The sequence below is a fragment of the Pseudovirgaria hyperparasitica genome (genome assembly GCF_010093815.1).
Source record: "Pseudovirgaria hyperparasitica strain CBS 121739 unplaced genomic scaffold EJ05scaffold_12, whole genome shotgun sequence".
In the NCBI taxonomy this organism is placed as follows: domain Eukaryota; kingdom Fungi; phylum Ascomycota; class Dothideomycetes; order Acrospermales; family Acrospermaceae; genus Pseudovirgaria; species Pseudovirgaria hyperparasitica.
In genome coordinates, this window is record NW_022985560.1 from 229,807 (window position 1) to 256,986 (window position 27,180).

Sequence of the window (27,180 nt, forward strand, 5' to 3'; positions counted from 1 at the left end):
GACTGGCCGCTGGCAAACGAATGGAACCACGAAGCCAGATTCGAGGATTGTTGCAACACGTCAAACCCTCTTCTTCAACGAAATCACCCGGCTACTTCTACCTGTAATCTGGACGTCGTATACATATACATACAACCATCCAACTATACTTCCCTCTCATCTTCTCTCCACGTCTAAGCTCGCGTGAACGACTACTGATCACCCCACCGTCAACATTACACTGTGGTATGAATACTACATAAACACACTCAGAGATCAATACTCACATAAGACCTGCTCCAGGCCTACTGTTTTTCGCGAACAGAAAAACCCGATACCCTTCCCCAAATCACGACCTGTTACCTACAGACGCCTAGGCAAGCATTCCCAAGGGCTCGCCTTGTCTGTCCGACACCTCCGGCGCTACCTCGACACCTGCTACATCTACGTTTTGGTCTTCAGTTCTACGATATGTCGAATCGAAATCGTCGCATTGCAAAGGAAATTGCCGACATTCAAAACGACAGACATTCACAAATAGAAGCCGGACCTGCTGGCAATGGGGACGATATGACCCATCTGACTGGGTCGTTTCCTGGGCCGCCAGATACTCCTTACGAAGGTGGCACATATGTAGTCGATATCAAGATACCGACTGACTATCCGTTTCGCCCACCACTCATGCGGTTCACAACTAAGATTTGGCATCCTAATGTCAGCAGCCAAACGGTAATGCTCCGAACCATAAGTCAATGTATCGATCCTTGACCTATTCTTGTAGGGTGCAATCTGCCTCGATACTCTCTCCTCCCAGTGGTCTCCAGTCCTCACAGTCAAGTCCGCCCTCATATCACTACAGTCATTACTCAGTACACCAGAGCCAAAAGACCCCCAAGACGCCGAGGTCGCCGCGATGCTTATCAGACAGCCAGAAGAGTTCAAACATAAGGCAATGGAATGGGCTGTGAAGTACGCAGGTGCATCTCGCAAAGAGCAAGGTGAAGGCAGCGGTGGTGCCACGGCTGAATCTATCAGGCGCAAAGCAGCACAGGCGAAAGAAAATGAGGAGAAGGCGAGGCTGGAAGCGTAGGTGCACCCCGAACTATATCAGATCAAAGCTAACAATTGTAGATATCATGGGTACAACAAGCAACTGATCGACCGATTTGTGGACATGGGTTTCGACGTACCTGCAGTGGTGTCTGCTTTTGAATATTTAGAGATCGACAAGAACAATGGGGAAGATTATGAGCTGGAAGAGGCGTACATGGGCGATATCACTGCACGACTATTTGGCGAAGCATGAGATTTCAGCGAACGGAGTATCATCTTTGCTTAGCGCTGTTAGGTCACATTCCAAAGGATCATAACTTTTTTACTCTGATTATGGGGGCAAAGTCCTCAGGTGGATATGGCGTTTTTGGGGTGTGGCAAATAGCATACCAGCTGCCAAATTGTTCACATCTGACGACCTGGCACTTCTCAAGCCGTATTGATATCAAGCATTGGATCTTACCTAGGTATGTAGCTTAGACTTAGCCGCACGAACAAAGCTTGGCTACATTAGTACCATATACATCGTATAATACATCGTATAGGATAGAATAGTCTGAATATACCCCTTATCACAGCCTATGTCAGTTCTTCAATCGATATTTTGTTGTTTGATGGAATAGATTTCTCTCGAGCAGCTGCTTGGTCGCACCCCAGCCGAGAGCAGTGAGCACGCTAGCCCATTGAGGCTAGACCGCCGTTCAGGTCCGGCCGGGCTGGACCCACATCAATATTTAGAGCTACTCCAGCGCATATAGAAATCACTGCGCGAGGTACCCCATTTGGAAGTACATCGATCTTACCTGGAGCCGAGATTGAGATGGACGAAAATGAAATCACGGACACGGATGACCAAGCACTTCGGAGCTTCCTGCCAACATCCTTCGGCAAACAGAGCAAGAAAACGAATGTGCAGGCACAGATCGAACAGTCAAAGCGAAACGTAGCTCCCGAGCCAAAGAAACTGGTTGCGGCTGGATATGACAGTGATTCGGAGGAAGGCAAGAAGGATACTGGGAGTTCCGATGATAATGGTGACAGCAGCGATGAAGATGAAGACGAAGACGACGAGTTTCCCGTTTCGCATGAGATGAAGCTAAAGACGCACGAAAGCGCCGTAACAACGATAACCCTCGACGCGTCCGGAGCACGTATGGTGACTGGGTCTAAGGACTGCTCGCTCAAATTCCACGACTTCTCATCTATGACTCCGACTACTATACGTGCTTTCAAGTCTGTAGATCCTGCAGCGACCAAGCTGAAGTCCAACGCCGAAGCTCACCCTATATACCAAGCCAGCTTCAGCCCACTTTCTTCGAATCAGATACTCGTTATAACAGCCTCACCGCAAGCAAAAGTGTTCAGTCGAGATGGAGAATTACAATGCGAGTTTGCCAAGGGTGACATGTACCTGCGTGATATGAACAATACCAAAGGACATGTATCAGAGGTTACCTCCGGAGCGTGGCATCCAACAAACCGTGATCTCTGCGTGACAGCAGGGACTGACAGCACACTACGAATATGGGATGTCAACAACAAGAGGGCGCAGCGAGATGTTATTGTGCACAAGTCACAACTGCCAGGCTCTGGAGGCAGAACGAGAATGACAGCTGTCTCTTGGGGTTCTCCTATGCAGGGAGGTCCCAACGTACTCGTCGCTGCAGCATATGACGGGAGCTTGGTTATGTGGAGCGGTGAAGGTCCGTATTCGCGGCCGGCTGGCGTTATTCGAGATGCTCATGAGAAGGACACATGGACTGGAGGACTGGACATCAGTGCAGATGGTAGACTTATCATCACTCGTGGTGGTGATGACACGATTAAGCTTTGGGATACCCGCAAGTTCAAAGCTCCAGTCAACACTGTTTCGCACAAATCAACTTCGCTAGAATTCCCAACCTCGAACATCCGGTTCTCCCCGAACTCATCTAGTGTCCTGGTCGGGTCTGAGACCGGCCATTTGCACATTTTGAACCCAGCGACTCTTAGACCAGAGCTCGTGACTCCGATTACTCCAGGATCTCCGTTGGTCACAGTGCTATGGCATGAGAGATTGAACCAGATAATCACAGGTTCTGCTAATGCAGAAGCGCACGTCCTCTACAACCCCAATACGTCAACATCAGGTGCCAAGATGGTAATGAGCAAAGCTCCTAAGAAAAGACACGTGGACGATGATCCTAGCCTCACCATGGACCTCTCGCAGGGTATCTCCAATGATGCCATTGTCACTCCTGGAGGCATTCTCACTGGATCTGGTCAGCCCTCGACGAGTTTTGCAGCCCGACACCCCCAGCTAGGCCTCACAGCGTCAGGAAAATCAAGAGATCCGCGGAGACCACATATACCTGCAACAACTCCATTCTCGAAGAATGCCCCCGACGCAAGACACATCAGGGACAGCATACCACTTAGCTCTATGCGCGATGAAGATCCCCGTGAAGCATTGCTGAGGTATGCCGATAAGGCCAAGAACGATCCCCTGTTCACGAACGCATGGAAGACAACACAGCCAAAGACGCTTTATGCAGACCTTAGTGACGAGGACGAAGAAGGTGGTCCAGAAGCCAAGAAAATCAAACGATGATTGTCAAGTCAAATTTGAGCGAGATGTGCATTCTCGGCGTTTTGTTATCGAATACCCAAAAGATATATCACTTTCAAAGACGCAACTATGGACAGTAGTCTCATGGACAGTAGTCTCGCAGTCATTGTAAAAAACCCTCACGACCGTGTGCCATGCGGTTCACCGTTCGCTTAAGATCCCGCCATCTAGCCGGATTACGTTTAGCTCAGCCCTGCATCTCGTAAACCTCGAAATTATTCAAAGTTCTGTCTATCTAAGTGGCGAAGTTCATGGACACTTGAATCATGTCTTCTACAGGAATCAGCGACGAGGATATTCTTCTGGCTCAGAGGATAATCTCAGCTGCGTCAAGACATGACACGGAGGCACTGAAGATTTTGCTCAAGAGCGGTGGATCAGCGAATGTGCGCGATGACACTCGCACAACACCCTTACATGCAGCAATAGCTGCTGGGACGAAGGAAAATGAGAAGAAGGTTGTCGACACGGTCGGCTTACTTCTACAGCATGGAGCTATCTGGAACGACACAGACAAGAGAGACGAGACCCCAGGATGTATTGCCTTACGTTTAGGGCTGCAAGAGGTTTACAGCCAAATGGTCGAAGCGGGCGTGCGCGCGGAGCTTCTATTTAATGCACTAGGTTCTATAGAGCGCGACATGGAGGACGTGGAATATGACGAGGAGGACGACGACGTCGAGCTAGTCGACGCAACCGCAGATACTAAGATGGAGACTGGAGGTCATACCACTGAGTCAATGCAGGAGGAAAGTGCCGAGAGCGCTGTGGCCGTGGCTGGAGCAGAGGAGGAATGGTACGACGTCTCTAAGGACAACTCCTCTTACCTCAATTCAACGCTTCGCTACCGCAAGGACATTCTTCTGGACTCTAGCAACAATGCCGTCATGATGTCCTGGGAAACCGAGATAATGACCAGACACGCCGAAACACTACTCCCAAAACCAGGCCTGCGAGCAATGAACGTCGGTCATGGAATGGGTATCGTGGATGGACAGATTCAGCTTCGCGGGCCAGCAGAGCATCACATCATCGAAGCACATCCGCAAGTGTTGCAGAGGTTGAGGGAGACGGGATGGTACGACAAGCCGAACGTGACGATCTGGGAAGGTCGGTGGCAGGACATGGTTCCGAAGATGGTGGAGAAGGGTGTGGTACTGGATGCGATCTACTATGACACGTTTGCAGAGGATTACGCTGCGTACAAAGCGTTTGTTGAAGAAGGTGTCATTCCGCTACTTGACAACGACGGTAAGTTTGGATGGTACAATGGGCTTGGAGCCGATCGCCAGATATGCTACGACATATATACAAAGGTAAGGACCACAATTGTCTTCGGTATACACGCAGAAATTGCGTGCTGACTCTGGACAGGTTGCGGAGATGGACCTCTATGAGTTTGGCTTCGATACGACCTGGGAAGATATACCGGTGCCTGCAGGGTTACATGGATCAGCAGAGTGGGAGGGCACGGTGCGGCCATACTGGACGATAGACGTTTATCGTCTTCCGATCAACACGTTCATCAAGTGAAGATGAATTGGCAAGTTGAGCTCGCAGCATTGAGTATTTTGGCGAAGGCGTAGGCATAAGCGTAAATCGTACAGTATATGGGCACTGATTCGTACAGTGTGGTTGGCAGAGGAAGTGTGCGTAATTATGCGATCAAGCTTAGAAGCCTAGAATAGATAGACAAGTGGCCAAAGCGAAGAGTGGAATAGCCAATGAATAGCAATTAGCCTCTTATGACATACAAGGGTATTCCGAGAGTCAAGCTATTGGCGAGCATGCAGTGGCACGCAGTCTATGTATGCAAACAGCTCGTACAAGAGCCCGTCGCACGTTGCACATTTTCTGGAGGAGTGAAGTCAATCTCTTGTCCTGAGTAGTAATTATAACAAAGACAGGAGTTTCAAAGTGAGTAAGTTTAGCTTCAAGTCACATGCCGCAATCGCAGCACAGGATAGGGGCGGTTCCGGCTTGATAGCTATGACAAGTTGACAGGCGGGTAAGGATTCTTCAGTGGCGCTTCTCGACCAGTCCGACGAATCACGGAGCGATGTGATGCTGCAACTGTTGAAGGTCCGTTAGATGCCTGCAAGGAACGTCCATGATGGCCAAGGCGCATTTAGGTGATACTTAGTGCAGATAATAATAACGATCTGCCCGTGCTTGGAGAGGAGCGAGAAGAGGGAGGGCAAGGAGAAGGTTTGTGCTAGAAATAGCGCTGGTGCAGCAGCGAGAGGTTGCTGGGTAATGTTAAAACATGGCAGCATGGAGCATCAAACATGGCGCATCAAACACCACAACGTATCAAGATAGCGCACGCCCTGGCCAGTCTGTTGAGTGACGACTTGACAAACGAAGAGACACGATCACCAGATTAATAGCAGATATAGAAGAAAGGGAGCATTTTATTGGTGTGGATGTGCTGCAGAGCAGAGGCGGAGGTGTGGCGCGCGTACGGGCACGAAACGGGGCATCCAGGGAGGGGGCCTGCATGGCATGAGCGGAATCTCAGGGGGTCGCGTGTTTCACTACGACGCGAGACTTTGATGAGGAGGCAGCACGATAAGATGAGCCGACGGAGCAGACGATTGTGTATTGTTTACTAGTGTGCAGTGTGTATATATGTATATGCAAGTAGTTCGTGATGCGCCTGATGCTACATAATATAGTCAGTCAGTGTCAAAAACCACCGCATGTCCCACCGACGACTGCTAATTAACGGTCAACGTTCCCTTATCCAAGATCAATTATCCCGTCTCCATCGCGGCCCCTTGCCAAAGGTCCCCTGTTGTCGTCCGACGCATTGCCATCAAGTACAAGAGGAGCGTCGAAGAACGTTCCCCGAGGACTAAGGAGACCAAGCCTCGCCAGCTTGAACAAACATATCGACAAGACTAGAAGTGAGAGACTTATCGACGAATTGCGGCACACGAGCTTCATCAACGCTGCCCCTGAGTCCCTGACGGCGGTGACAGTGACAGAAACAGAAACAGTGACAGCCTGGCCTGTGGACTGGCTCCAGTGTTGACTCCACAGCACATATTAATATTAACACACCTCAACACCCAAGTGGACACTGGACACTGGATATTGCACACTGCACACCGCGCACTGCACACACTGGTGACTCGATAGGACAGCAGCAACATCTGGGCAGCTCCCTACAGCCACCGACCGCCCTTTCTTCGCCTCTCGCCCGCCCGAGGTCCCAGCCATCATTAGGCTGTTTGCTTTGCTTGCTAGCTGGCTTACCTGCCTGCCTGCCTGCGTGTGCCACCGCCTATCGCCAAGCGCAAACCCGCCAACCGTCTAACTTACGCACCGTTTTTCCCCCCCCGGCCACACCCCCCCCTCCCCCCTGCTTCTGCCTCTCTCTCCCTTATAGAGAGGCTTCTCTAAAAGTCCCAATGTTAGCGTCGGCACCGTTACCGTCACCGCAACGCGATCCTTCATTCTCTGCTTCTCCATCTTTTTCCCTGTCCTCTTCCTCCACGACCACTACCACAACAACAACAACTACTGTCACACTCTCCCAACCCGTAATTCTACGCTTATCTGCCGATACCTCATCTCCTGTACCATCGTGTTCATCCCATCTTCTTCCTTACCGCGCTGCCGACACCAATTTCAAACTGTCTGCAGCTGCAGCCCCCGTGCCAAACATGGCACAGAACCTGTACGTCACGCCCACCCTGCCTACAATTGCTTGCATTCCACCTTCGACTGACCGCCAAACAGCTTCACCCAGTCTCTGCGATCTTTTTGGCATACTATGACCTCGTATGACCGTCATGCCTCTTTCGATTCGCCATACCGGACTGGCCGTCACGTCCCCTTACCACAGAGCCGACACGCTCCCCTCACATCAGTCGCGACCACTGCCTTTGAATCGAGACAAGATCTCTCCTACGGTCAGGATGATCCCCAGACGAGTAATGGCTTCATGAACTCCCCCAGTGAGGTCGCCGCTCCCAATTCGCCATACGTTCCTGGCCAGCGATCGACTTTATCAAGACAGAACACCGGGACCCTGCCCGGGAAAGATGACGAGTCCAGATTAGCTGCCGGTGAGATTCCCATGCAAAGCTTCTCAGACGGCTTGCCACCACCTCCGCCTGTTTCACATTCCTGGAAGCGTATCGATCGCTGGGCAGAAGATCATTACGAGGAACTCTTCGAACAGCTTTGTGAAGGCTGTACCAAACCCGATGTAGACGAGCTAGAGCACGAGTTAGACTGCACACTACCACTGGACGTGCAAGACTCTTTAAGGATACATGACGGCCAAGAGCGAGGAGGAAGACCAACTGGCATAGTTTTTGGCCTAATGCTACTTGACTGCGAAGAGATTGTCGAAGAGTGGTCAAACTGGAGGAAGGTCCGCGATGATCATTTGGCCCAAAGATCCGACTTTCGTGCCCCTCAACCCCCAAGCAAAGCGTTTGCTGGAGCCAGTTCGTCTGCTGCTCCTCCCCCTCCTGCACCCGCAACCAACACACTTTGGCGACAGGAACTTCAAGAGAAGCAGGACTCGCAGCCTGCTGGTGCTATCCAGAAGACATACTCTCACCCAGCATGGATCCCGCTCGCTCGCGATTGGGGTGGTAACTGCTTAGCTGTCGATCTTGCTCCGGGACCAGCTGGCAAGTGGGGTCAGGTAATCATTTTTGGTCGTGATTATGACTGCAAGTACGTTGTCGCCCGGTCTTGGGCTCATTTTCTTGCCCTTCTGGCCGATGATCTTGGCTCCGAGAACGTGCACATCGACGAGGAAACCATGGAACTCAAGCTGCTCGAGTTCAAGAAGCAGAATGTTGAGCCGCCATACCTCGAGATCTTGCGCTGGCGCGCTGACCAGAAGTACGGACGCAAGCCACCGCGAAGACGCCCTGGGCCTCCAAATGGCGGCTTGCATATCAACCCGAACCTCGCTGGAACCAGCAGTCCTCGTGGCTCGGACTCTGGAAGCCCATATGCAAGCCCAGTCAGTGGTGTGGAGGAACGCGGAAGGAGCTCAAACAGACCGCACAAGGGCGCGACCGCGAGTCCACGAACCAAGATGTCAAGTCCTCTAGCTAGAGTCGCGGAAGAAGCGCCTCTACCAATTCGCGTGAACACGGACGTCAACGGCATTCGAAAGCCTATTGCGGAAGAGAAGCTTGTTTCGGTTGACACTCCTCGGACCAGTGGAGATATACCTAGTCCACGCAAGCTGACCATGAACGGCCACGACAAGGAGAATGCTGACGTTAAACAAGTGGTTGAGAACAAGATCGAGCCATCGGACGACTCGGAGCTCAAGACAATCGAGATATAGCTTACAGCTTGTGAAATAGCTCCCTCACGCATCCACCACGCTCCATAATGACCCTTTCTACGGCCAACATTTCATTAGACACGAGACCAGCGAGACGATAGTTCCAATCCTGATGAATGTGGGCTGCCATCTTTTTCTGATTCCCACTTTGCAGCCCACGAACTATACCGAATGCGCTTTCCTCACATCGTTCCATCAGGCACCACGTCTCTACCTCGACGCGCGGAGTCGTTCCTCTTTTAACCAGCTCTGGCTACATCAAAGCTACACCTTTCCCGTCTGGCGTCATTTCACCCAAGTCTCGACAAAGAAGTCCGCCACTGGATTCGGCTGTCTATCTATTTCGTCGCGCGGCCGCGCTGCAGCAGTTCACTTTTCTTATCCACTTCACGGAGTCTTTCTCGTACACAGGTTTTTATCACTTTCATCACACTATGCAGGTATCAATAATCAGGCAAGCTGACCAAAGAACGGCGGTTGGTCCTGTTGTTTTTGTCGTTGTTTTTTCCTCTCGGTGGTCGAGGAACGCTTTGAAAGCGCTGGGCTTGGGTGTTTCTAAACATGTAATATTCTCGAGCATAAATGACGAATGGACGGAGAAGGAAGTTGTATGATTGGATCGAAAGGCATGATGCAAAGGCGTAGTAAACGAGGTGGTACTGTAGACCGTAGCATGATTATCATATGCGCTTGGACATGCAATGCGTGCGCTGAAAAGTGTAAGTCTAGGCATGCGATGCATCCGGGACGGAGCTCCGCAGAATGGCAAGTAATTCATTCGTGCGACGAGACAGACCCCTGGCTCGGAAGAGTTCCATCGGGGGGTCGTGTCTACAAGTCTACAATCTCCGTGTGCGGACATGCGTCCGATCGCGCTACGCAACAGTTGACTGAACCGCTGCTTACTTCCACTGTCTTGACATTCATTCCTTCTACTTGATTACAGAAGCCGCTCGCTATCCTGTAATTAGATCAGATGATTTTCAAACTTCTCTTCCCGCTACCCCCCCCCCCCCTATTCTTGACATAGATAAGACAGGATCAACACACTTTGCCATCCTCGACCCCATCCGTTTCCCCATTCCCTCGTATACAACACTTTGCCTCAAGTTCACGCTCCACTGCGATCAAAATAATAATGCCTTTGATGCTTCCCTTTGCTGATATGCCGATTCACACCATACTCGATCGATTTGAGGATCTCCCGCTCTCGTATCTGGTTTTTTGGGAGTCTGTTCAACTGAGAATGGGTAGATATGCACCGCTTTTATGCTTGTGTGAATGGTCTTTAGATGGTTAGCGCATCGTCGTGTGATTTACTGCGAATTTATTCGGACGGATGGTGGGCTGAAGGGCTCGTATGGGTTTGGGCATTTTCTGTCCTGTGGCTTTGGGATGAGAGTAGCATCGTCTCGGGAGTGGCTCTAGTAAGAAGCTGACACGCTCAATGTCCATAGAAGGCTGTTGCTCTGGCCTAGCCAAGGGGTATTCTTTGATCTTCAGGTGCTATTTATCGTACGACTATTTCTATAGCGTCGTCTGGGTTAGATAAATCAAGAATATCAATCATCTCCTGTGATAGACGGGTGCGACCGGTGACGAGTCCAACTCTATAGTACTCTTTTCCATCCGGGTTGGCTTTCAAGGCAACGCCACACAGGTGATCGGCACCGTCAATCATGAGCGGAAGAATGAAGATGCCAACATCGATATCGGGAACTTCGCTCATCCAGCGGCCATCACGTTCAACGTACGTCCCGCGGGGAGTGTACCGATTCGGGACGTCGGGGTAGAAGCTATACTTCATGTCACCAAGATTGCCAACACCACCCTGTTTCACGACGAGGAACGGTGTCCATTTGGCTGTCTGGTATTCCTCCCCTCCCAGGAGTGCTACGAATAGCTTCGAGCGGACATGGATGTGCCCTTCACTTACTTGACCGTATGGATCTGGCGTACTCGACAGACTAGCAAGCTTTGTTGTGGTGCTGATTGCCGATTGCGTCCACCGAACCTGATCGCCAGGACGCTCGAACTGCCAGACAACCGGATATCCCTTGGACGCAGCCCAGACCTTGGATGACCATGACCAAGAGGGCGAAACATCCTCCCTCATTTCTGGTCTATCTTTCCCTTGGCCCTCAGATGACCACTCGTAGCTGTATCGCCATAGCAAGGCGCCGGGGAAGTCACCTACCCAAAGCCCCGCGAGCAGTCTATCCTGGTCCATCGGCGACGGATATCTGTGTGCGATGCCAGAAATGGCCGGTAAACGATCCTTCTCGAACGTGAGGTGACAGATCGAGTACCGTCCCACCAGACTGTACCACCATTCGTAATACTGGACGGCATCAGAGTACGTAGGAAGAGTCTTGGTCATGTTCGGTCTCGACAAGGGAGCGCTGTATTCCAGGTCACTGATCTCGTAGCGTCGCGAGTGTGAACACTCAAAGAAGATCTGGCTCGAGCCAAAATAGAGAATCCGGGGTGACAACAGCCACTCCTGAAAGACCCAGCCCCGATCCTTCAACCCTGAGACGCCCGGGTGCGTGGTCGGACTCACACATCCGCCTTGACTGGATGTTCGGAAGCATATGCCAGGGTGCCACATTGTCACTGAACCTTGCGGCTCCCCTTGCTCGTTCCTGTATTGGAGCTCCACCGAGTGCGTACTTCTCCGTGGTAATAGGAACGCCGAGTATGAGTTCTCGGCCCCTGGGACTGTAATGGTCACGGCGGTTTGTCCGTATATGGACGCCATCCTCGGACATTCGCGTTCCCAGTCTTGCGTGTCGTCCTGGATGATGCATAACGAGTCGATCCATATATACTCGTATCCGAGCGTCTGGGTTGCGAGAACTGCGTCTCTAAATGTCTCCGGGAGGTTCTCGGTCACTATGGATGACATATGCTGCTGAATGTTTGTGCGTAACGTACGCATCGGCAAGCGGTCGGTGCCCCATCTGTGGGAGAGGGTAGTATAGTCATACCGCTCTGAGTTCGTTGTCGCTATGAGTTTGACGATTGAGCCGTCTCCAATGATCTGAAGTAGTCGCGTCGGATTTGTCCAGGTTACCACTTTACCTCGAGCGCAAGAAGCATGGCCCTCGCAATCTTTGATCCATTGCCTGGCTAGATCGAAATCGGGATATGCACAGCACTTTCGCCCCATGAATCGGCCCTCCTGTCGCGCCTGACTCCCTGGGGACTTCAACATCAGTACTGTGGAACATACCGAGAGATCATGTCCTGTTACACTCACCAGCTTCTGCGGCAAGTACAATACCTCCAAGGTAATCCTTCCCTTCGTGAACTCTTTCCCTGTTTTCGGAAACGATCTGAGTCAGCCACTATGCCATGCTACGACCCGAGTGAACGGGTGTGATGAAGTACATACGGGGTCTGGCTTGACTCGTACTCAGTGGAAGCTGTCAAGAGAGGTTGTCCTTCGTGTCGAGGTATAACAATATTGCCACATCGGACAAATGGATTCTGTCGGCGGTCGTAGCTTTCGAGACACAATGGTAAAAGTAACTGGCATAGCTCGCAACCGCCTTGGGCAGAATCGTACAATGCTTTCCAATGCCAGTAGTGGTCTTCACTGTCGTATTTATAGCCCTTGATAACCTTATGTCGTAGCACCTTCTCCTCGAATTTGTAGCAGACATCGCAGAGCGTGGACTTTACAGTCCTTGGTAAGCGGGACATGATCTGCCCTGTGCTAGTACTCGAAGAGGTCGAGTCGGCCATATGAGACAGGATACTTTGAAGAGATATGTGAGGTATCTATGATTTAAAACTATAATTTTGCCTGTTACCACCATGTCGCATCATCACGATACTCAGCTAGGCAGATGAGAATCCGCCCGTTGTATTAGTAAGCAAGACAGTACCAGTACCGGTAGTTATAATAAGTTGGATTAGCTTAGGTAGGCGATGACTTCAGCAAGTCCGACATACTGGACTGGCTACTGCTCAGGTCGTCAATACGGCTTGCAGATATAGAAATACTGATACATATGTGCTAATGAAAGAAGAAGAGATTTATTAATGGTACAGTCTAGACATCTATATTCAAAGCATGGTACTGAGCCGAGAAAATCTATATCTAGATCAAGAATTAAAATATAACAGAGCGATTCTGCAGTCAGGACTCCGTGCGTCGCGTGGTAGATTTTTTTGGGTTTCATGCGCAGGTATCGCAGCAGACAGGTCGATCGGCCTGATGGCCCTTGCCAGCTATGTTCGTGAAGTGTTGTACTGAAGCGATCTTCGAGACAAGCCAAGGCTTCGCGGCTCTTTGGTTAAATATTTCGCACTCATATCCTGTGTAAAGGGGAAAAGACTTCAATAGATTGTCAGTAGGTGAGGCGAAGTGAGTGTTCCCTGAACCAGACTCGTCAAAGAGGAATCTCCACGTCATCTTTGAACGGCCAAGCTCGCATCCATTGACTTCTTTCTTCATCGTGGTACGCGTGGCGACGCAGAAAGTCTTCGCGATGACGGGCCAAGCGTTCTTTGTACAACGAGTAATTGCTGTGATTCACCCACCCATTCCATCCCTGGTATGCTCCTATCTGCGTCAAACTCTCGTACATTAGCTCGACACCTTCGTTCCAACTCTCCTGAAGACGTTGCTGGTGTGCCCTGTCATCGGGGGTATATGAAAGAGGGCATGCTGTCTCGGAGTTGGCACATGTCGTCCATTCATCCTGAAGTTGTATGAGCATGCCCTGGAGGACCGGCTCTCCGTCGCTGAAGATTGAGCTTGCTATACCGGTGATCTGACCGGGTAGAGTATCTCGAAAGCGCAATGCACGGGCAATGTCTGGACACTGACGCAGCATGGAAATGTCGTAGAGTTTGTAGAGAGATTGAGCAGCCCGGAGGATCTTCGCCTGGTGTTGTTCATCCTCATTCAATTTGTCAAAATCGTCAGGTAATTCTATGGGTTTTAGACCCTCTGGAATTGGCCCTTCAAACTCGATAAGAGAAGGATGTCGTGCTTGAAGGAAGAGCGGGGAGACATTGACAGCTTGCCAATCAATCACGTTTAGGATTTTGGTCGGCTGGGAAGGGTCAACGAAGATGTTGTCGGCATGTAGATCGGAATGCCAGAGAACTGGCTTAGAGAGATTTTCATCCTTGGGCAGAATCTGTGTTGCTACTTTCAAATAGTCTCGGAGGACTTTGATCTTCAGTTCTTTGGTCGGACGATACTGGTTGGGACCGTTGAACATCCCTTGCTGATTAGGGAATCTCGAGAATTTCTCAATGCATGCCAGCTCTCGATTGGCACGGGAAGAGATGAAATCGTTGATTGAAGACCCTATCACTCAGTCAGCTTGGGTCGAGCACGAGGGCGATGGTAAGGGGTGTTACAAGGCCCTCGCTTCGCTTCAACGTTGTATCTTCCTCCATCGAAGAATGCTCTATTGGTCGTTGGGCCGATCGCAAATGGCGCAACTTCACCTACCACATCTGTGGAATTGAGGAATTGACCCGAGCTTAGGTTAGGCAGATCCTTCGCATAATACAAGCTCCCGTACATGGGTGAATTGACAGAATACATAGCTTTTTCGTAGCCAACCAATGACCTCACAATCTCAAACTTGTCTTTCCCAGGCATGTTTTCCCATATTTTGCCTAGCTCTATCCCTTTACTGCGTTCCATCAAAATATACTCTGCTCTAACAGGGTTGTCTGTTGAGGAGCAGTAGCCATATACCTGGGGTGCAGGAATGCCAAGGATGTTCCTAATCTTCAATGGCCTCATATTAGCGACTGCTAAACGTGACGCCTGGGATAACTCATACGTAGTCCATTGTAGCGACTTCACTGGCCGTTGTGAAGTGCGGCGGTCCAGCATTTGGATTTGGAATTTTAGCGATCAAATCTCGGCCATCATCAAATGTGATCAAAAAGACCTTGTTGAAGTTTCCTTCATGCAGCTTTTCGATTTCGACGCAAGACCGGCCTCCCATCGCCTTCGACGAGACTTGGAGGAGTCCAGGTAGGTTGAACCTGACATAACGGCAGGCAAGCTGATCATGCTCATTCCAGAGCCATCGACCCGATGTATATCTGTAGAATTTCTCTAAGTCGTGGTCTCGAAAGTCGAGATTGTGTGAAGTAGTGGTGTGATAACTTGGGTGGGGCAACGTGGCCGAAGCCAATGGAGTCGACGAGCTGGAATAAGAAAAATTGTACCGAGACCAAGCAATTCGCAGGGAAGATTGTCCGAGACGCAATGTTGATGGACTACGAGACGCAGCATATGCAGCTAGAGACGACATGCTAGGAGCGATGGAGATGGAGTCACTGTGAGGAGAACGCAAAGCACAGTCAAATCTCGTTACAGGGGCACCCCGTTACAGCAATAATAAGCTCAGTACAAGGATATCATTCTCGTGAACGAAATTGATATACCGCCGTAGCATGAAGACTTGCAGCTAATAAGCATATCAGACAGGTCTTCTATATTATGAGTGTGATGTGCATGCTTGCAAGCTAAAAGCTGGGGCAACGAAACAAGGTGCTATTGTATAAGAGCCAAGCAAGATGCTAGAAGGAATTTGAAACGATAAGACTTGGAATCTCTTTCAGTCCAGGGAATGCCTACTCACCAGGTGGAGCGATTCGGAGTTTTCGACCTGCTCAGCTGCGGACTAAATGAATCGCATATATTCGACTGGACGGTACGAGTCGCAAACTTTGATGTGAGGCGTCAAATAGCCTTAGAGAGATGTAGTGCAAGTGAGACGCCACGACGTGAGCGATCGTGGAGGGTTGGAAGAGTGTCTCGAGGCGCGTTTCTGGTGGTGGGAATTATTTGATGGTTCAGTAATCGGGATGAAGGAGCATGAGTGATGGATAGTAATCAAAGAACGAGGACCCTAGTAGAGTGGGCACTGAAACAGAGATTGCGTAGGATAGCGGTGTCGACGTGGAAGATACATAATACACCCGCACAGTAAGACTCACGTTACGAAAACTTCTCGCTCGTATGCTGCCCTTGTCGTTGTTGTGGATGATTAAAGGTGACTGAGACAGTGAAAGAGTTAGGATCCATGGTTGCAGCGCCGCTCGCTCTAATGACTTCTCCTGTACGTATCACTCGACTGCTCCCTATCCTGCCTGCGAAAACAATCCTGACGTCTTGTCCCGCCAAGAACACATTCCAACCCTTGATTGCAGACAAATTCTTCACGAATAGCATACTCTCTCGTCCACCTGGAGCTTTTCCTGAGCGCATCCCTTCGCAGACGTTCCCTGCGGAGGCAGATCGTTACCTACTCTACATCTACCCAGGATGTCCGTGGGCACAGCGGGCAAACATTACTCATAAGCTCAAAGGCCTGCAGGATGTCATTCAGGTTGTGGTTCTCGATAGTCTGGAGCCAGGGAAGGGATGGTGTTTCTCTGGTGAAGGCCAATTTGGCCACAGGAGGTGTCCCGTTTTTGGATGCAAGTACCTGAAGGAGATCTACGAGTTCGCAGCACCCTCGTACGACTGCCGTATCATGATTCCAGCATTACTGGACAAGCAGACCAGTGCGTCTATGATATATACAATGTTAGATATCCATATACTGACTGTTATTTAGAACGAATCGTGAGTAATAGCAGCGGCGAAATCACCCGCATGTTCATATCAGCATTCGACGACCTGCTACCCCTCGCTCGGCGAGAATCAAGCAAAGGCTCAGGAGGTCTCTTACCGGCACAGCTTCTAGCCCAGATAGACGACTTCAATGCTTTCGCATACGACTCCATCAATAACGGGGCTTATAAGACCGGCTTTTCCTCTTGCCAGAAGTCATATACTGAAAATGTGACCCGGCTTTTCGACGGACTAGACCGAGTAGAGGCGCTGCTTTCACAGCCAGGTCACTCTCCATATCTCTTTGGATCCCACGTCACCGAGGCTGACATTCGGTTGTTCCCTGCGATTGTCAGATTCGATGTTGTCTACCATACGCTCTTCAAATGCAACCTCAAGATGATAAGGTACGACTATCCGCGCATACATGCCTGGCTTCGGAGACTCTACTGGGATGAGAGTACCTCGCATGCATTCAAGGACACGACATATATGCAAATTGTAAGTCTGTTGTATTGAGGAATCGAGCCTCGAGTACTGACGACTGTAGATTCGCGAAGGCTATACGAGAGCTGCTGGAGAGACCATCGTACCTATCGGTCCACTACCCGACGTCGTTCCTCTCTCTCCGTGACGCTATGCGAGCGATTGAAGCCTGCTCTCACAGCGATTCCGTCTGATCCCACTTGCATATACAACGGCGTTCGGTGGCTTTTTCATGAGACTATTCCTACCATGCATGCATAGTTACTAGCGGTTGCATTCGCGGGCATTTTCTTTTTATGAGCACAAGATATCCATGTAGTATCCAGGAATATAGATCGTTCATTCATTGTGACAACATTCCCGAATCTGCCTTTGCGGTAATTTATGCGCCGGGCGCGGAACGCTCCGCATCCACCGGTCCACTTCTCCCCCGGATCCCCGCCAAAACTTTCCCGCAGCTGCAGCTGGCTCAAAACTCCTCAACACGACAGTCACAGTCGCATTCAGTCCGATGTATAGTACACAATATGCCCTCCCGCCGTCCTAAACTTCTTTCTTCCTCCCGGCCACGCCCTCTGAACCGAATTGCCAAAGCTACCTCTCGCACTCCTACTCTGTCCGCGAAAAAAGGCCGCTCCCTAATCCGTGCCTTCCACACTCTGCGTAAACAGCATGCTGCCGCTCTCGTAGCCGGTGACGGGAAAAAAGCCACCGAATATGAGGCACAAATGGACGCTCTCGGAGGACTGGAAGCCTACCAGAAGGCGAGCCTGAACGGGCAAGGCAAAGAGAGGGGAGGCGATTCAAGTGGTGTGCTTGTGGGATGGTTGAGCAAAGGCGCTGCTACGGAACTAGGGAGTGGAACCGGGAAGAGAAAGAGGGCAGCAGACCCAAATGGTGTCGAGAAGCAGAGAAATGTGAGGAGGGTCTTGGAGGTCGGCTGTCTTTCCACGACGAACGCGGTTTCGAAAATGCGTGGTGTACACATGGATCGACTGGATCTGCATTCTCAGGATGCGCAGATTGAGCAGCAGGACTTTATGCAACGGCCCATACCGACAGACGAGAGCAAAAAGTATGATGTGGTCAGTTTAAGCTTGGTTCTGAACTATGTACCCGACGCAGAAGGGAAAGGGGAGATGCTCAGACGGACGTGTGAATTTCTCAGGAAGCCTAATCATGAAGTCCAAGAAGAGGAAGAGGAGGCTAATACCGAAGAAGAGTTATATCCGTGTCTCTTCCTTGTCCTACCTGCGCCGTGCGTACACAACTCTCGATATCTAGATGAGGCACATTTGGCCCGTATCATGAATAGTTTAGGCTATAGCCTGATACGGCAAAAGCTATCATCCAAGCTCACATACACACTTTGGCGATGGGACGGCTGGGAAGCCTCAAGTAAACAGAAGTTCAACAAGGAAGAGCTCAAGCCCGGCGGCGCACGGAATAACTTTTGTATCGTTCTGAAATAGTCTCGATACACGCCGCTCGGATTAGCATTATATGATTATTGCTTGTTTCCCGCTCTCGCTGTCCCCTTCACACTCAGCGCTCCTTCTGCATTTTCTGCCCACAGCTCGTACTTGCCATCTCCCAGATCCTTGCCGCATACCTTGACCTCCTCATTACAGTACAACGGCGCGAGGTTGCGATACTCGAAAAACTCAATTGCTTTTCCTGTACCCTGAAGCTGTGCCTCTAATTGCGTCATCAGAAGCGTGAGGGATAGCGGGCCATGGAAGAGCAAGTCGCGATGGCCTTCTACTTCACGACAGTATTGAGGGTCGAGATGTATGCGGTGTGCATTAAACGTGAGGGCAGAGTAGCGGAAGAGCAGCGCAGGCGTCGGCGTGAAGGCATACGAAAAGTCAGGGGCATGTTGTGCTACACAAGCCATCAGCTTTCATTTCCCGGTCTCTCTCATCATAACATAGCTGGAACAAGCGCAACTCACCTCTCAATATCTTGGTAGTCTTAGTCTCACTAGCCTTCCTCGCCTCCTCAGGACTCCTCTCTCTCATGAACACAATGTTCCTCCGCTCAACCAACTCCGCCTCGCCCAAATCCTCCTCAGTCTCCCTCCACAACCGCTGCCTGATCTCATCCTCACCCTCGCCTGGCACCCGCCGCCGCCCACTCCCAAACCGCCTCTCGATGCCCACAAACACCTTCTCCTCCCCGTCCTTGCCCTTGACTCGCACATCCCTGATCCCCTCGAGACACACCCCCGGTGGCTGCGCATGATGCCCGGAACAGCCCGCAAACCTGAGCCGCGGGCCACCCTTGCCAAAATTCAGATACCCGCCCGCCCACATGCGCCGCACAAATGGCGGGCCGGGACTTTGCAGTGGGTCTGTGCCATCGGCCAGCAAGCGATCCGCGGGAATGGCAGGGTTGAAGTAGACCAGATGGTGTGCTGGTGGGAGCAGCTCTGCAGCAGCACCAGCAGGCGGCGCGTCGGCGTCGGCGTCGGCGTCGGCGGGTGGTAGCGGTGGAGGGAACGCTGTTGTGTTTGTCCAGTGGGATGGCAGACAGGCGCTGAGGGCGATCTGGAGTTTATGCGAGTTGTCGGGGGCGAGAGAGTCGTAGATCAGGGGGATTTTGCGGGCGCAGAGCTCGGCGTTGAGATGGGAGAGGTCGGAGGTGAAGCGGCGTGTGAAGAGCGAGAGGGAGTTGCGAAGGAGAGACGTGGGCAGGCGGCGGGAGAGACTTGTCGAGGCCATTGTTATAGGATGGATTGTGAGGGAGCAAGCGCAACAAAAGAGAATTATAGAAGCGTTAATTGGAGTTTCCGCGTCTCCATATATACATCTATACATACACACAGTAACCGATTTGCGACCTCGGGTTTCGCGTGCAGGGGAGCTTTGGGTTGGAACAGGGATGAGGTCATGCCACTGTGGCTGATGCATGTCTTATTGCCGCCTTATAACCGGACTCATATATAGTAGCCTTGGGAAGACGGTAATCTGTTTGCGCCCTATGCTTATACTGTGTCGATGCGATAGTATCACCACATATCATGTGATATACTTGATATATCGGCATACATTGTATATATATGCGCATAGACTATTGGTTACAATAGCACTAATATCAACAACATAGCCTCCCTGAGTCCACACGTCATGCGCCAATTAAGTCCTTGGGCAAGCATGCAAATACTGTGCTCACGACCGCCATGATCACGGACACAATAAGTAAAGTCCAATCAAACGCCTTGTCCCTACGTCGCATCTCCTTGCCAAACAGTTTCAAGTGGAACGCCAGCGGCAAAATGATGCAGATTGTGAAACATGCAATAGCGCCAAGTAAGGTCATGATGCGATCAAAACTTGGGAAAACGATCGCAATGAGGACAAAGACAATGTACATGATGACCCGGATAGTGATCATGAGGAGGCCGCGGTTCCAGCCGGACATACCGGCCATTGAAGGGGTGGACGCGATTGCTCGAGAATCGATGCCACAGAAGATCTCCACGGTGCTGATGATCGGCCGAGCGTTTAGAGGGACTTTAGTAAGCGGAATAATGGCAATACAAATTGCGAGGATAACCGAGAGTCCGGCAGGATAACCAGAGGTCATGAAAATATTGGAAGTAATCTCATCTCGTACATCCTCGCCGAACATAAGGATTCCTATGACAGCCATGCCGAGATCAAGAAGGAGCTATGTTGTTAGCTTGGTGGCATCGCGAGTGATATGTAGACACTTACTGTGAAGCTATATGTGATGTTGATGGCTTTTCTGTATTTATATGAATGACGCATATCCCTGTAAATGTTTGGAAAAACACTGTGACCACCCCATGGTGCTAAGACGTTGGTTAGAGATATACTTGGTTCTTTTATTGTCTATACGTACACATCAATAGCCCAAAACTCAGAGGAATGGTTAGCCAGTTCTCTGGGAACAGGTACTGTTGAGCTGGTTCAAGAAGTGATCCTGGTTGTTCTGGTTTGATCAGACCATCCACGACAAGTATGAGGAATACTGAAATGTTGTTAGGACCTGCTGCGGTGATCTAATTATGAGATTCTTACTTGAAAGACAACACAGTATACCTAGAATACTGGTAAAGCTCAGGAGTCGTAACGGGAGGAATCCGATTGGGATCAAGATCAAACCACAAAGAATCTTCCATCCAGTAACACCCCAGCCAGGAATAAGGGCATTGAGAGAGTCAGCGAACAGAATGATCAGTGCTACACAAGCTGCAATCAGCTCTAGGCTGAACAGAATGCTTGTAGCAATCCTGGCTTTCTTGCCAAACGAGACAAACGCAAGATCCGCGAATGTTATTAGCGAATTATCCACATCCAAGCATTTGGCAAGGAGTTTCGCCGTGTATGCCGTTGCGACGGCTGAATAAGTGAAAAAGATGAGTCCAATCAGCAGCCCAGAGTATTTCAGAGCCAGGGGCAAGCTCAATAGTCCAACCCCAATGAGCACGTTGACAGAATTAAATATGGTCTGTAGTTATGCTGTTAGTATGGACGGGACTTTTAGCGCCTCTAACAAATCAAAATACTTACTTGTGGTAATGTTGACTGTCCAACCACAACATTGATGATTTGGCCATCTTCTTCCACCTGCTTCACGAGAAGAGGTTCACGTTGCTCGTCAGGCTCGGTCACGCCTTTGAGTTGTTGTTCGGTGAATAGTCTTCCAGCATGCATCTTTGCGGAGTCATTGATACGAGAGCCAAGACTCCCATACATGGTCCCATAACTTCCGCCAAAAGGCGACGACAGCGAAGGCTCGATAGAAAAAATGCTTTCGTCTCGAATTCTTCTCCTTTCATCTCCTGAGACATGCAAGAGACCGGAAGTCTCGACTGTCGACTCGTCATCTTCGACTGCATGGTCTGTGGCGCCTTCATTAGAGGCCCGCCGTCCTTCCTCTTCTAGAGCAGAGCGTAGAAGCGAGCGGTAGCTTCGCGGTCCAGTCTCTGCGGTCGGTGTGTCCACATCATCTTGCTGTGTATCATCATCGTCCCCAGTATCAGATATACGAAACGAATTCCGCACATGGGTGATCTCGTGGAAACCAACGGCGCGCTGCCAGGAACGGGCAAAATTGTTCAAGGAGTTGACACCACCTGCATCAGCAAGGTTCTGTATGCGCATAGACAGGGAGGACCTGTAGAAAGTTTCCTGTTAGTGTTTGATCCGTTTGATGGAGTGAGAATTCTCCTCAGCCCCTTTCGACACGCGAAAGAGTGGGCTCTGGGAGCTCTCACCTTCTATGCCTTAATTGACCGTTGTGATCGGTCATATGTGGCGATTCAGTTCTAGATGCGCGTCCGGGTCGCTCAGAGCTCTCGTCCCATTGTATGTGACTGCCAGTAGAGCTAAAGGAACCATAGCGGCCCTGTTCGTAGTCCTTGATGGTGTTTGACCTCTTGTCATTAATATCCATGGCCAATCTAAAGCACCGCAGAGGTGTAGCTGGTTGTGCACTGTCAAGGAGAAGGTAGAGCGAGTCGCGACAAAAATTTCGAGATGATAAAGAGTGAGATTACGAGAGCTAGGTAGGGCTATCTATCCTGCCACGGTAATTGTGGGGTCGTACTGCAATTGGGCATGCGAGCAAGGAAGAGTTGGGACGAGTGGAGCAGATATGTGGTGAAGAGGAGCTGGTCTTAAAGGAGAGGGCAAATGAGGATGTGCAAAGCAGATTAAGTTTGAAGACACAGAAAAGAGAAGGGAGAGTGTTGAGGGCCGAGGAGGACTTGGGCGGAGAAGGGGTGAGGAAGCTTGGGAAGGTCATGAGAGCGAGCGTAATCGTGAGATTGATATCGCAGCCGATCGACGGTTCAGATTGCTATCTAACGGCCCGTTTTAGCATGACATCTGGCGGCGCACCAATCAGCTATGGATTAGGCTCTGGAATCTGAGCACCAGTCACTCACCCATGGATGCAGATGTTGTAGTGTCGGATATCAAGCAAGAAGATTTCGTGATTCTGTAGAGGGACCACTAGGCGCAGTGGTACGTAGAGAGTAGTAAGTAGGAGCTGGTGCACCTGCAGCAATTACGGTACCTCCCTAGTACCTTACCTAAGGAAAGACGTACCTATCAGCAGGACTAATAATTGCTGCCCCAGGTGCCCCCGCGAGGTCTGCATGGTAAATTCGCGCTGCCCGGCCCTGCCCCCCCCAAAAAAACTGGCCTCCCGCCCCCCCCCGCTGCCGTCACAACAGGATTTTCCGTAGGCGCCACGGTATCTTCAGCCCTTCTAGAACGGCGGATGTGCTGCTGTGATTAACAGAAGGATAATGCTGGTTTCTGATTCATAGGTACAATGACCTAGATTGACTGCAATCATTATTCTGACTCCAACTCCTGACTGCTGCCCCCTCATAAGCAGCCGCCACAGGAGCCCACTGAGGTCATTGGCTGTGGCTGGGCTGGGTTGCTGGACTGGGTTGGACTGCGGGACTCGTGACTGGAAGCGAAAACACACCGCCGCTAAACTCGTAGCCGTACCCCTCGTCGCTCTACATGATACACACTGGCCTCTCCACAAAATTTCCCTTCTTTTCAACACATTCGTGTCTTGTCCGCTTCTGCGCCAACGACACTACTCTTACCTGCGTCGAGCATCTTTGGAAGTAGGTTTATCTGTACCTGCCCGAGATGAGCGCACCGCCGCAGGGGCAAGGCGCTGACGCCGAAAAAAATATCGAGATATGGAAGGTCAAGAAACTGATCAAACGTCTCGAAGCCGCTCGTGGTAATGGAACCTCCATGATCTCGCTCATCATCCGTATGTGTCCATTCACTCTAGTCTGCATACACTTTCCCTAACAGCACACAGCACCCAAGGACCAGATCCCCCGTGCGGCAAAGATGTTGGCTGAAGAATACGTGCGTTTGAACGACACATGCATGCCCAATAAAATACATACTGATATGATATAGGGCACGGCATCTAACATCAAATCCCGCGTCAATCGTCTCTCGGTTCTATCCGCCATCACATCCACCCAGCAGCGTCTCAAATTATACTCAAAAGTACCCCCCAACGGCCTTGTCATATATTGCGGTGAAATTATTACTTCTGAGGGAAAGGAGCGGAAGATTAACATCGATTTTGAGCCCTTCAAGCCCATCAACACTTCGTTATATCTTTGCGACAACAAGTTCCATACTGAAGCGCTGAGCGAGTTGCTGGAGTCGGACCAGAAGTTCGGATTCATCATTATGGACGGTAACGGAGCGCTCTTTGGTACTTTGAGCGGAAATACTCGTGATATTGTTCACAAGTTCTCCGTTGATTTACCAAAAAAGCACGGCCGTGGTGGGCAGTCTGCACTCCGTTTCGCACGTCTTCGTGAAGAGAAGCGTCACAATTACGTTCGCAAGGTCGCTGAGTTAGCCGTCCAGAACTTCATCACTGCGGACAAAGTGAACGTGGCCGGTCTCATTCTTGCTGGATCCGCCGATTTCAAGAACGACCTCAATCAGTCTGATATGTTCGACAACCGCCTCCAGTCCAAAGTCATCAAGGTCGTCGATGTCTCGTACGGTGGTGAAAACGGATTCAATCAAGCCATTGAGCTATCAGGAGAGACGCTGAGTAACGTCAAGTTCATCCAGGAAAAGAAACTTATCAATAAGTACTTCGACGAGATCAGTCAGGACACAGGTAAGGTCTGTTATGGTGTCGAGGATACCTTGAAGGCGCTCGACGCTGGTGCCGCGGAAACCCTCATCGTATTCGAGAATCTCGAGATCACTCGATGGACGCTCAAGAGTTCAGAAGGGACAGAGATCATTTTGCATACAAACAAGCTTCAGGAATCCGATCGTTCGCTGTTTATGGACAAAGAGACCGGACAGGAAATGGAGATTGCCGACCAGATGCCATTCCTTGAATGGCTTGCAGAAAAGTACCGTGATTTTGGCGCCACTCTTGAGTTTGTATCCGATAGGTCCAGTGAGGGCAACCAATTCGTCAAGGGATTCGGTGGCATAGGTGCCATTCTGCGATACAAGCTCAACTTTGAGCAGCTCGCAGACTTCGACGACGACGAAGATGAATTTTATGATGGTAAGTATAGCTTTCGAATTTTGAGTAGATCCAGTTTCTAACGAATGACAAGATTGACGATTTCGCACCCTCGCAATGAGCGAGGAAGCACCCCAGGGGCTCGCCGCGTCAGGCCCTGGGAGCATTCCTCGCTCTACGTGTCCGAATGAACAGGACACCCCAGCACTCGGGACGAGCGACGAGACGTTCGCTTCTCCCTGTTACGCCAGGCTATAATGTCGACCGACTACATTGATGCTGTAGGCTTTTCCCCATCTCATCGTTGATAAAGCCTTATATTATATGTTCACTGACTAGAGCAGTATCAGACTCGATGAGCATCAAAATGGGCTTGCTACAGTGCAGAGCTTTAAGGTTTTTTATATGGGGGCATTGAGCAAGTAGGAGACATTTGGCTCGTATATCAGCCAAGAATATAACTGCTGAGCCATGTGTTTAGATTGCTAGTTGTTGAAATGCCAATAAAGTGCTCCACGTGTTAATCACTCGTAGAATGTTCATTGGACTTGTAATTCTAATGATAGCTTTCGCTCGCCAGATGAACAAATAGGGACTGAAAGCGAATCTAGGCGTGGATCTTACGTTCTACAATATTGTGCTACAGGTTAGTCATGTGTCTACTATACCCTAAGGTCGTTCGGTCCGCACCGAATTTGCTTTTGCGTGCATCATATCGGCGACCGATGAAGGCACGCATGCTCCGTCTTACCTGATCCTAGAAAATAGCAAGTGTAAAGTCGAGATCTGATCTACATAGTTCTGGCTGAATATTAGCTTCTTCAATTTTCTCCGTGGTTACATACATGTACTCAATCTTGCAATGAACACCCCGCACGAAGGGGTGGCATTCCTCGGCCCTCGAGCCTCATACACTCATCAAGTAAGCGGATATTTCTACCCTGGTTTTTCTTCTCGTGCGCACCGTGTTCTATCGATAACCTAGTAGCTTTACTATGTCTTTATCTAGTTTTAGCGTCCTTGTGCTCCGTTATCTGATACATGAAATCTTGCTAAGCATAGTAGGCTGCACTCAAGGCGTTTTCAGATTCGTCAAAATATGACCTCCAGCCACAGGTATCAATTGAAGATGTATTCAAGTCCGTACAATCTGGCTCATGTGCAAGAGGCGTTGTTCCCTTCGAGAACAGTACAAATGGTAGCGTAGTTTTCACCCTGGACCTTTTCGCGGATGCCCATCAGCGCTATCCTGATATTCTCGTTTGCGGCGAAGTCTATGTGGATGTACACCATTGCTTGGTCGGTCATATGCCAAAAGAGGCACATTCTGCTGCTACCACGTCGGCGCTTACCAGTCCCCATAGCAGCGGCCATGCTACGCCTACGGCTGCTCACCCGAGCCCAGCCATCCCGCGGGCCGTTCCTCTTGTGTCGCTAAAGGGCATCAAAAAGCTGTATTCGCATCCGCAAGCTTGGGGACAGTGCAATGCGTTCCTGACAACCTATTTCAAGGGTATCGAACGACAAGATGTCTCATCAACCTCTCGAGCTGCTGAAATCGTAGCTGCCGATACGTCCGGCGAGACGGCTGCGATCAGCAGCGAAATTGCAGCACAGGTACACGACCTCGACATGCTTGCAAAGGGAATTGAGGATACAAGCGACAACAAGACACGTTTTTTTGTGTTACGGCGTGGGAACCACTCAGCCCAGAGCAATGGTGACTCCAATGGTGGAGCAGTTGACACAGACACTCCGGCATATAAGACACTGGTTTCATTCACCATTTCACATAGCGATCCAGGGGCTCTGGCAGATTCTCTGGCTGTGTTCAAACCTTATAATATCAATTTGACGAGTATCAATGCACGGCCAAGTGGGATTGCGTCTTGGAATTACATCTTCTTTGTGGAGGTGACGGGTCGCCGGCTAAAAGAAGATACCGGTGCGGTCAATGCTGCATTGCGGGACTTGGAAAAGGTTGCGAGAGAATGGAGATGGTTGGGGAGCTGGGAGAACATGTTGCTACCAAAATGTCGGCCACTGGGAAAAATTGATGAGGTATCTTGATGCAGTAGTATGCTGAGAGAAGCAGGGCAGGAATTG

General features: G+C 50.4%; 12 protein-coding genes across 12 annotated transcripts; 8 read left to right on the top strand and 4 right to left on the bottom strand.

Moving 5' to 3' along the window:
• The first annotated feature begins 2 nt into the window (after positions 1-2).
• EJ05DRAFT_454961 (uncharacterized protein) lies at positions 3-1,612 on the top strand. The gene is made up of 4 exons (XM_033742459.1): positions 3-225; positions 283-708; positions 761-1,065; positions 1,111-1,612. Exons 2-4 carry the CDS (start codon positions 451-453, stop codon positions 1,283-1,285), a joined length of 738 nt encoding a protein of 245 aa, XP_033598309.1. The 5' UTR covers positions 3-225; positions 283-450; the 3' UTR covers positions 1,286-1,612.
• Positions 1,613-1,789: 177 nt separating this feature from the next.
• EJ05DRAFT_80201 (WD40 repeat-like protein) lies at positions 1,790-3,764 on the top strand. The gene has a single exon (XM_033749982.1). The coding sequence runs from the start codon at positions 1,853-1,855 to the stop codon at positions 3,620-3,622; it is 1,770 nt and encodes a 589-aa protein (XP_033598310.1). The 5' UTR covers positions 1,790-1,852; the 3' UTR covers positions 3,623-3,764.
• A 142-nt stretch (positions 3,765-3,906) lies between these two features.
• Positions 3,907-5,498, top strand: EJ05DRAFT_467269 (arginine N-methyltransferase 2; the record flags this gene model as incomplete). The annotated part of the gene is made up of 3 exons (XM_033742838.1): positions 3,907-4,326; positions 4,453-4,956; positions 5,015-5,498. The coding sequence occupies 3 exons, from the start codon at positions 3,907-3,909 to the stop codon at positions 5,171-5,173; spliced, it is 1,083 nt and encodes a 360-aa protein (XP_033598311.1). The 3' UTR covers positions 5,174-5,498.
• Positions 5,499-7,311: 1,813 nt separating this feature from the next.
• On the top strand, positions 7,312-8,966 carry EJ05DRAFT_487695 (cell wall assembly and cell proliferation coordinating protein; the record flags this gene model as incomplete). Its single annotated transcript, XM_033745631.1, has 2 exons — positions 7,312-7,325; positions 7,388-8,966. 2 exons carry the CDS (start codon positions 7,312-7,314, stop codon positions 8,964-8,966), a joined length of 1,593 nt encoding a protein of 530 aa, XP_033598312.1.
• Positions 8,967-9,986: 1,020 nt separating this feature from the next.
• EJ05DRAFT_477926 (HET-domain-containing protein) lies at positions 9,987-12,784 on the bottom strand. Its single transcript, XM_033744341.1, has 3 exons — positions 12,364-12,784; positions 12,229-12,287; positions 9,987-12,167 (listed from the first exon to the last, which is right to left on the bottom strand). The coding sequence occupies exons 1-3, from the start codon at positions 12,714-12,716 to the stop codon at positions 10,477-10,479; spliced, it is 2,103 nt and encodes a 700-aa protein (XP_033598313.1). The 5' UTR covers positions 12,717-12,784; the 3' UTR covers positions 9,987-10,476.
• A 582-nt stretch (positions 12,785-13,366) lies between these two features.
• On the bottom strand, positions 13,367-15,243 carry EJ05DRAFT_493816 (kinase-like protein; the record flags this gene model as incomplete). The annotated part of the gene is made up of 4 exons (XM_033746143.1): positions 13,367-14,295; positions 14,349-14,727; positions 14,783-15,075; positions 15,177-15,243. The coding sequence occupies 4 exons, from the start codon at positions 15,241-15,243 to the stop codon at positions 13,367-13,369; spliced, it is 1,668 nt and encodes a 555-aa protein (XP_033598314.1).
• Positions 15,244-15,942: 699 nt separating this feature from the next.
• Positions 15,943-17,400, top strand: EJ05DRAFT_477929 (uncharacterized protein). The gene is made up of 4 exons (XM_033744342.1): positions 15,943-16,072; positions 16,139-16,520; positions 16,574-17,070; positions 17,120-17,400. The coding sequence occupies exons 1-4, from the start codon at positions 16,037-16,039 to the stop codon at positions 17,201-17,203; spliced, it is 999 nt and encodes a 332-aa protein (XP_033598315.1). The 5' UTR covers positions 15,943-16,036; the 3' UTR covers positions 17,204-17,400.
• Positions 17,401-17,530: 130 nt separating this feature from the next.
• Positions 17,531-18,580, top strand: EJ05DRAFT_477930 (uncharacterized protein). Its single transcript, XM_033744343.1, has one exon. The coding sequence runs from the start codon at positions 17,583-17,585 to the stop codon at positions 18,525-18,527; it is 945 nt and encodes a 314-aa protein (XP_033598316.1). The 5' UTR covers positions 17,531-17,582; the 3' UTR covers positions 18,528-18,580.
• On the bottom strand, positions 18,563-19,778 carry EJ05DRAFT_502342 (uncharacterized protein; the record flags this gene model as incomplete). The annotated part of the gene is made up of 2 exons (XM_033747237.1): positions 18,563-18,939; positions 19,010-19,778. The coding sequence occupies 2 exons, from the start codon at positions 19,776-19,778 to the stop codon at positions 18,563-18,565; spliced, it is 1,146 nt and encodes a 381-aa protein (XP_033598317.1).
• Positions 19,779-20,181: 403 nt separating this feature from the next.
• EJ05DRAFT_441777 (vacuolar amino acid transporter-like protein 1) lies at positions 20,182-22,479 on the bottom strand (the record flags this gene model as incomplete). Its single annotated transcript, XM_033742003.1, has 6 exons — positions 20,182-20,727; positions 20,775-20,872; positions 20,923-21,051; positions 21,102-21,531; positions 21,594-22,200; positions 22,301-22,479. 6 exons carry the CDS (start codon positions 22,477-22,479, stop codon positions 20,182-20,184), a joined length of 1,989 nt encoding a protein of 662 aa, XP_033598318.1.
• Positions 22,480-23,316: 837 nt separating this feature from the next.
• On the top strand, positions 23,317-25,481 carry EJ05DRAFT_477933 (peptide chain release factor eRF/aRF subunit 1). Its single transcript, XM_033744344.1, has 5 exons — positions 23,317-23,829; positions 23,881-23,930; positions 23,985-25,116; positions 25,169-25,355; positions 25,419-25,481. Exons 1-4 carry the CDS (start codon positions 23,700-23,702, stop codon positions 25,171-25,173), a joined length of 1,317 nt encoding a protein of 438 aa, XP_033598319.1. The 5' UTR covers positions 23,317-23,699; the 3' UTR covers positions 25,174-25,355; positions 25,419-25,481.
• Positions 25,482-25,586: 105 nt separating this feature from the next.
• Positions 25,587-27,178, top strand: EJ05DRAFT_80576 (PDT-domain-containing protein). Its single transcript, XM_033749983.1, has 2 exons — positions 25,587-25,996; positions 26,140-27,178. The coding sequence occupies exons 1-2, from the start codon at positions 25,937-25,939 to the stop codon at positions 27,142-27,144; spliced, it is 1,065 nt and encodes a 354-aa protein (XP_033598320.1). The 5' UTR covers positions 25,587-25,936; the 3' UTR covers positions 27,145-27,178.
• Positions 27,179-27,180: the final 2 nt, after the last annotated feature.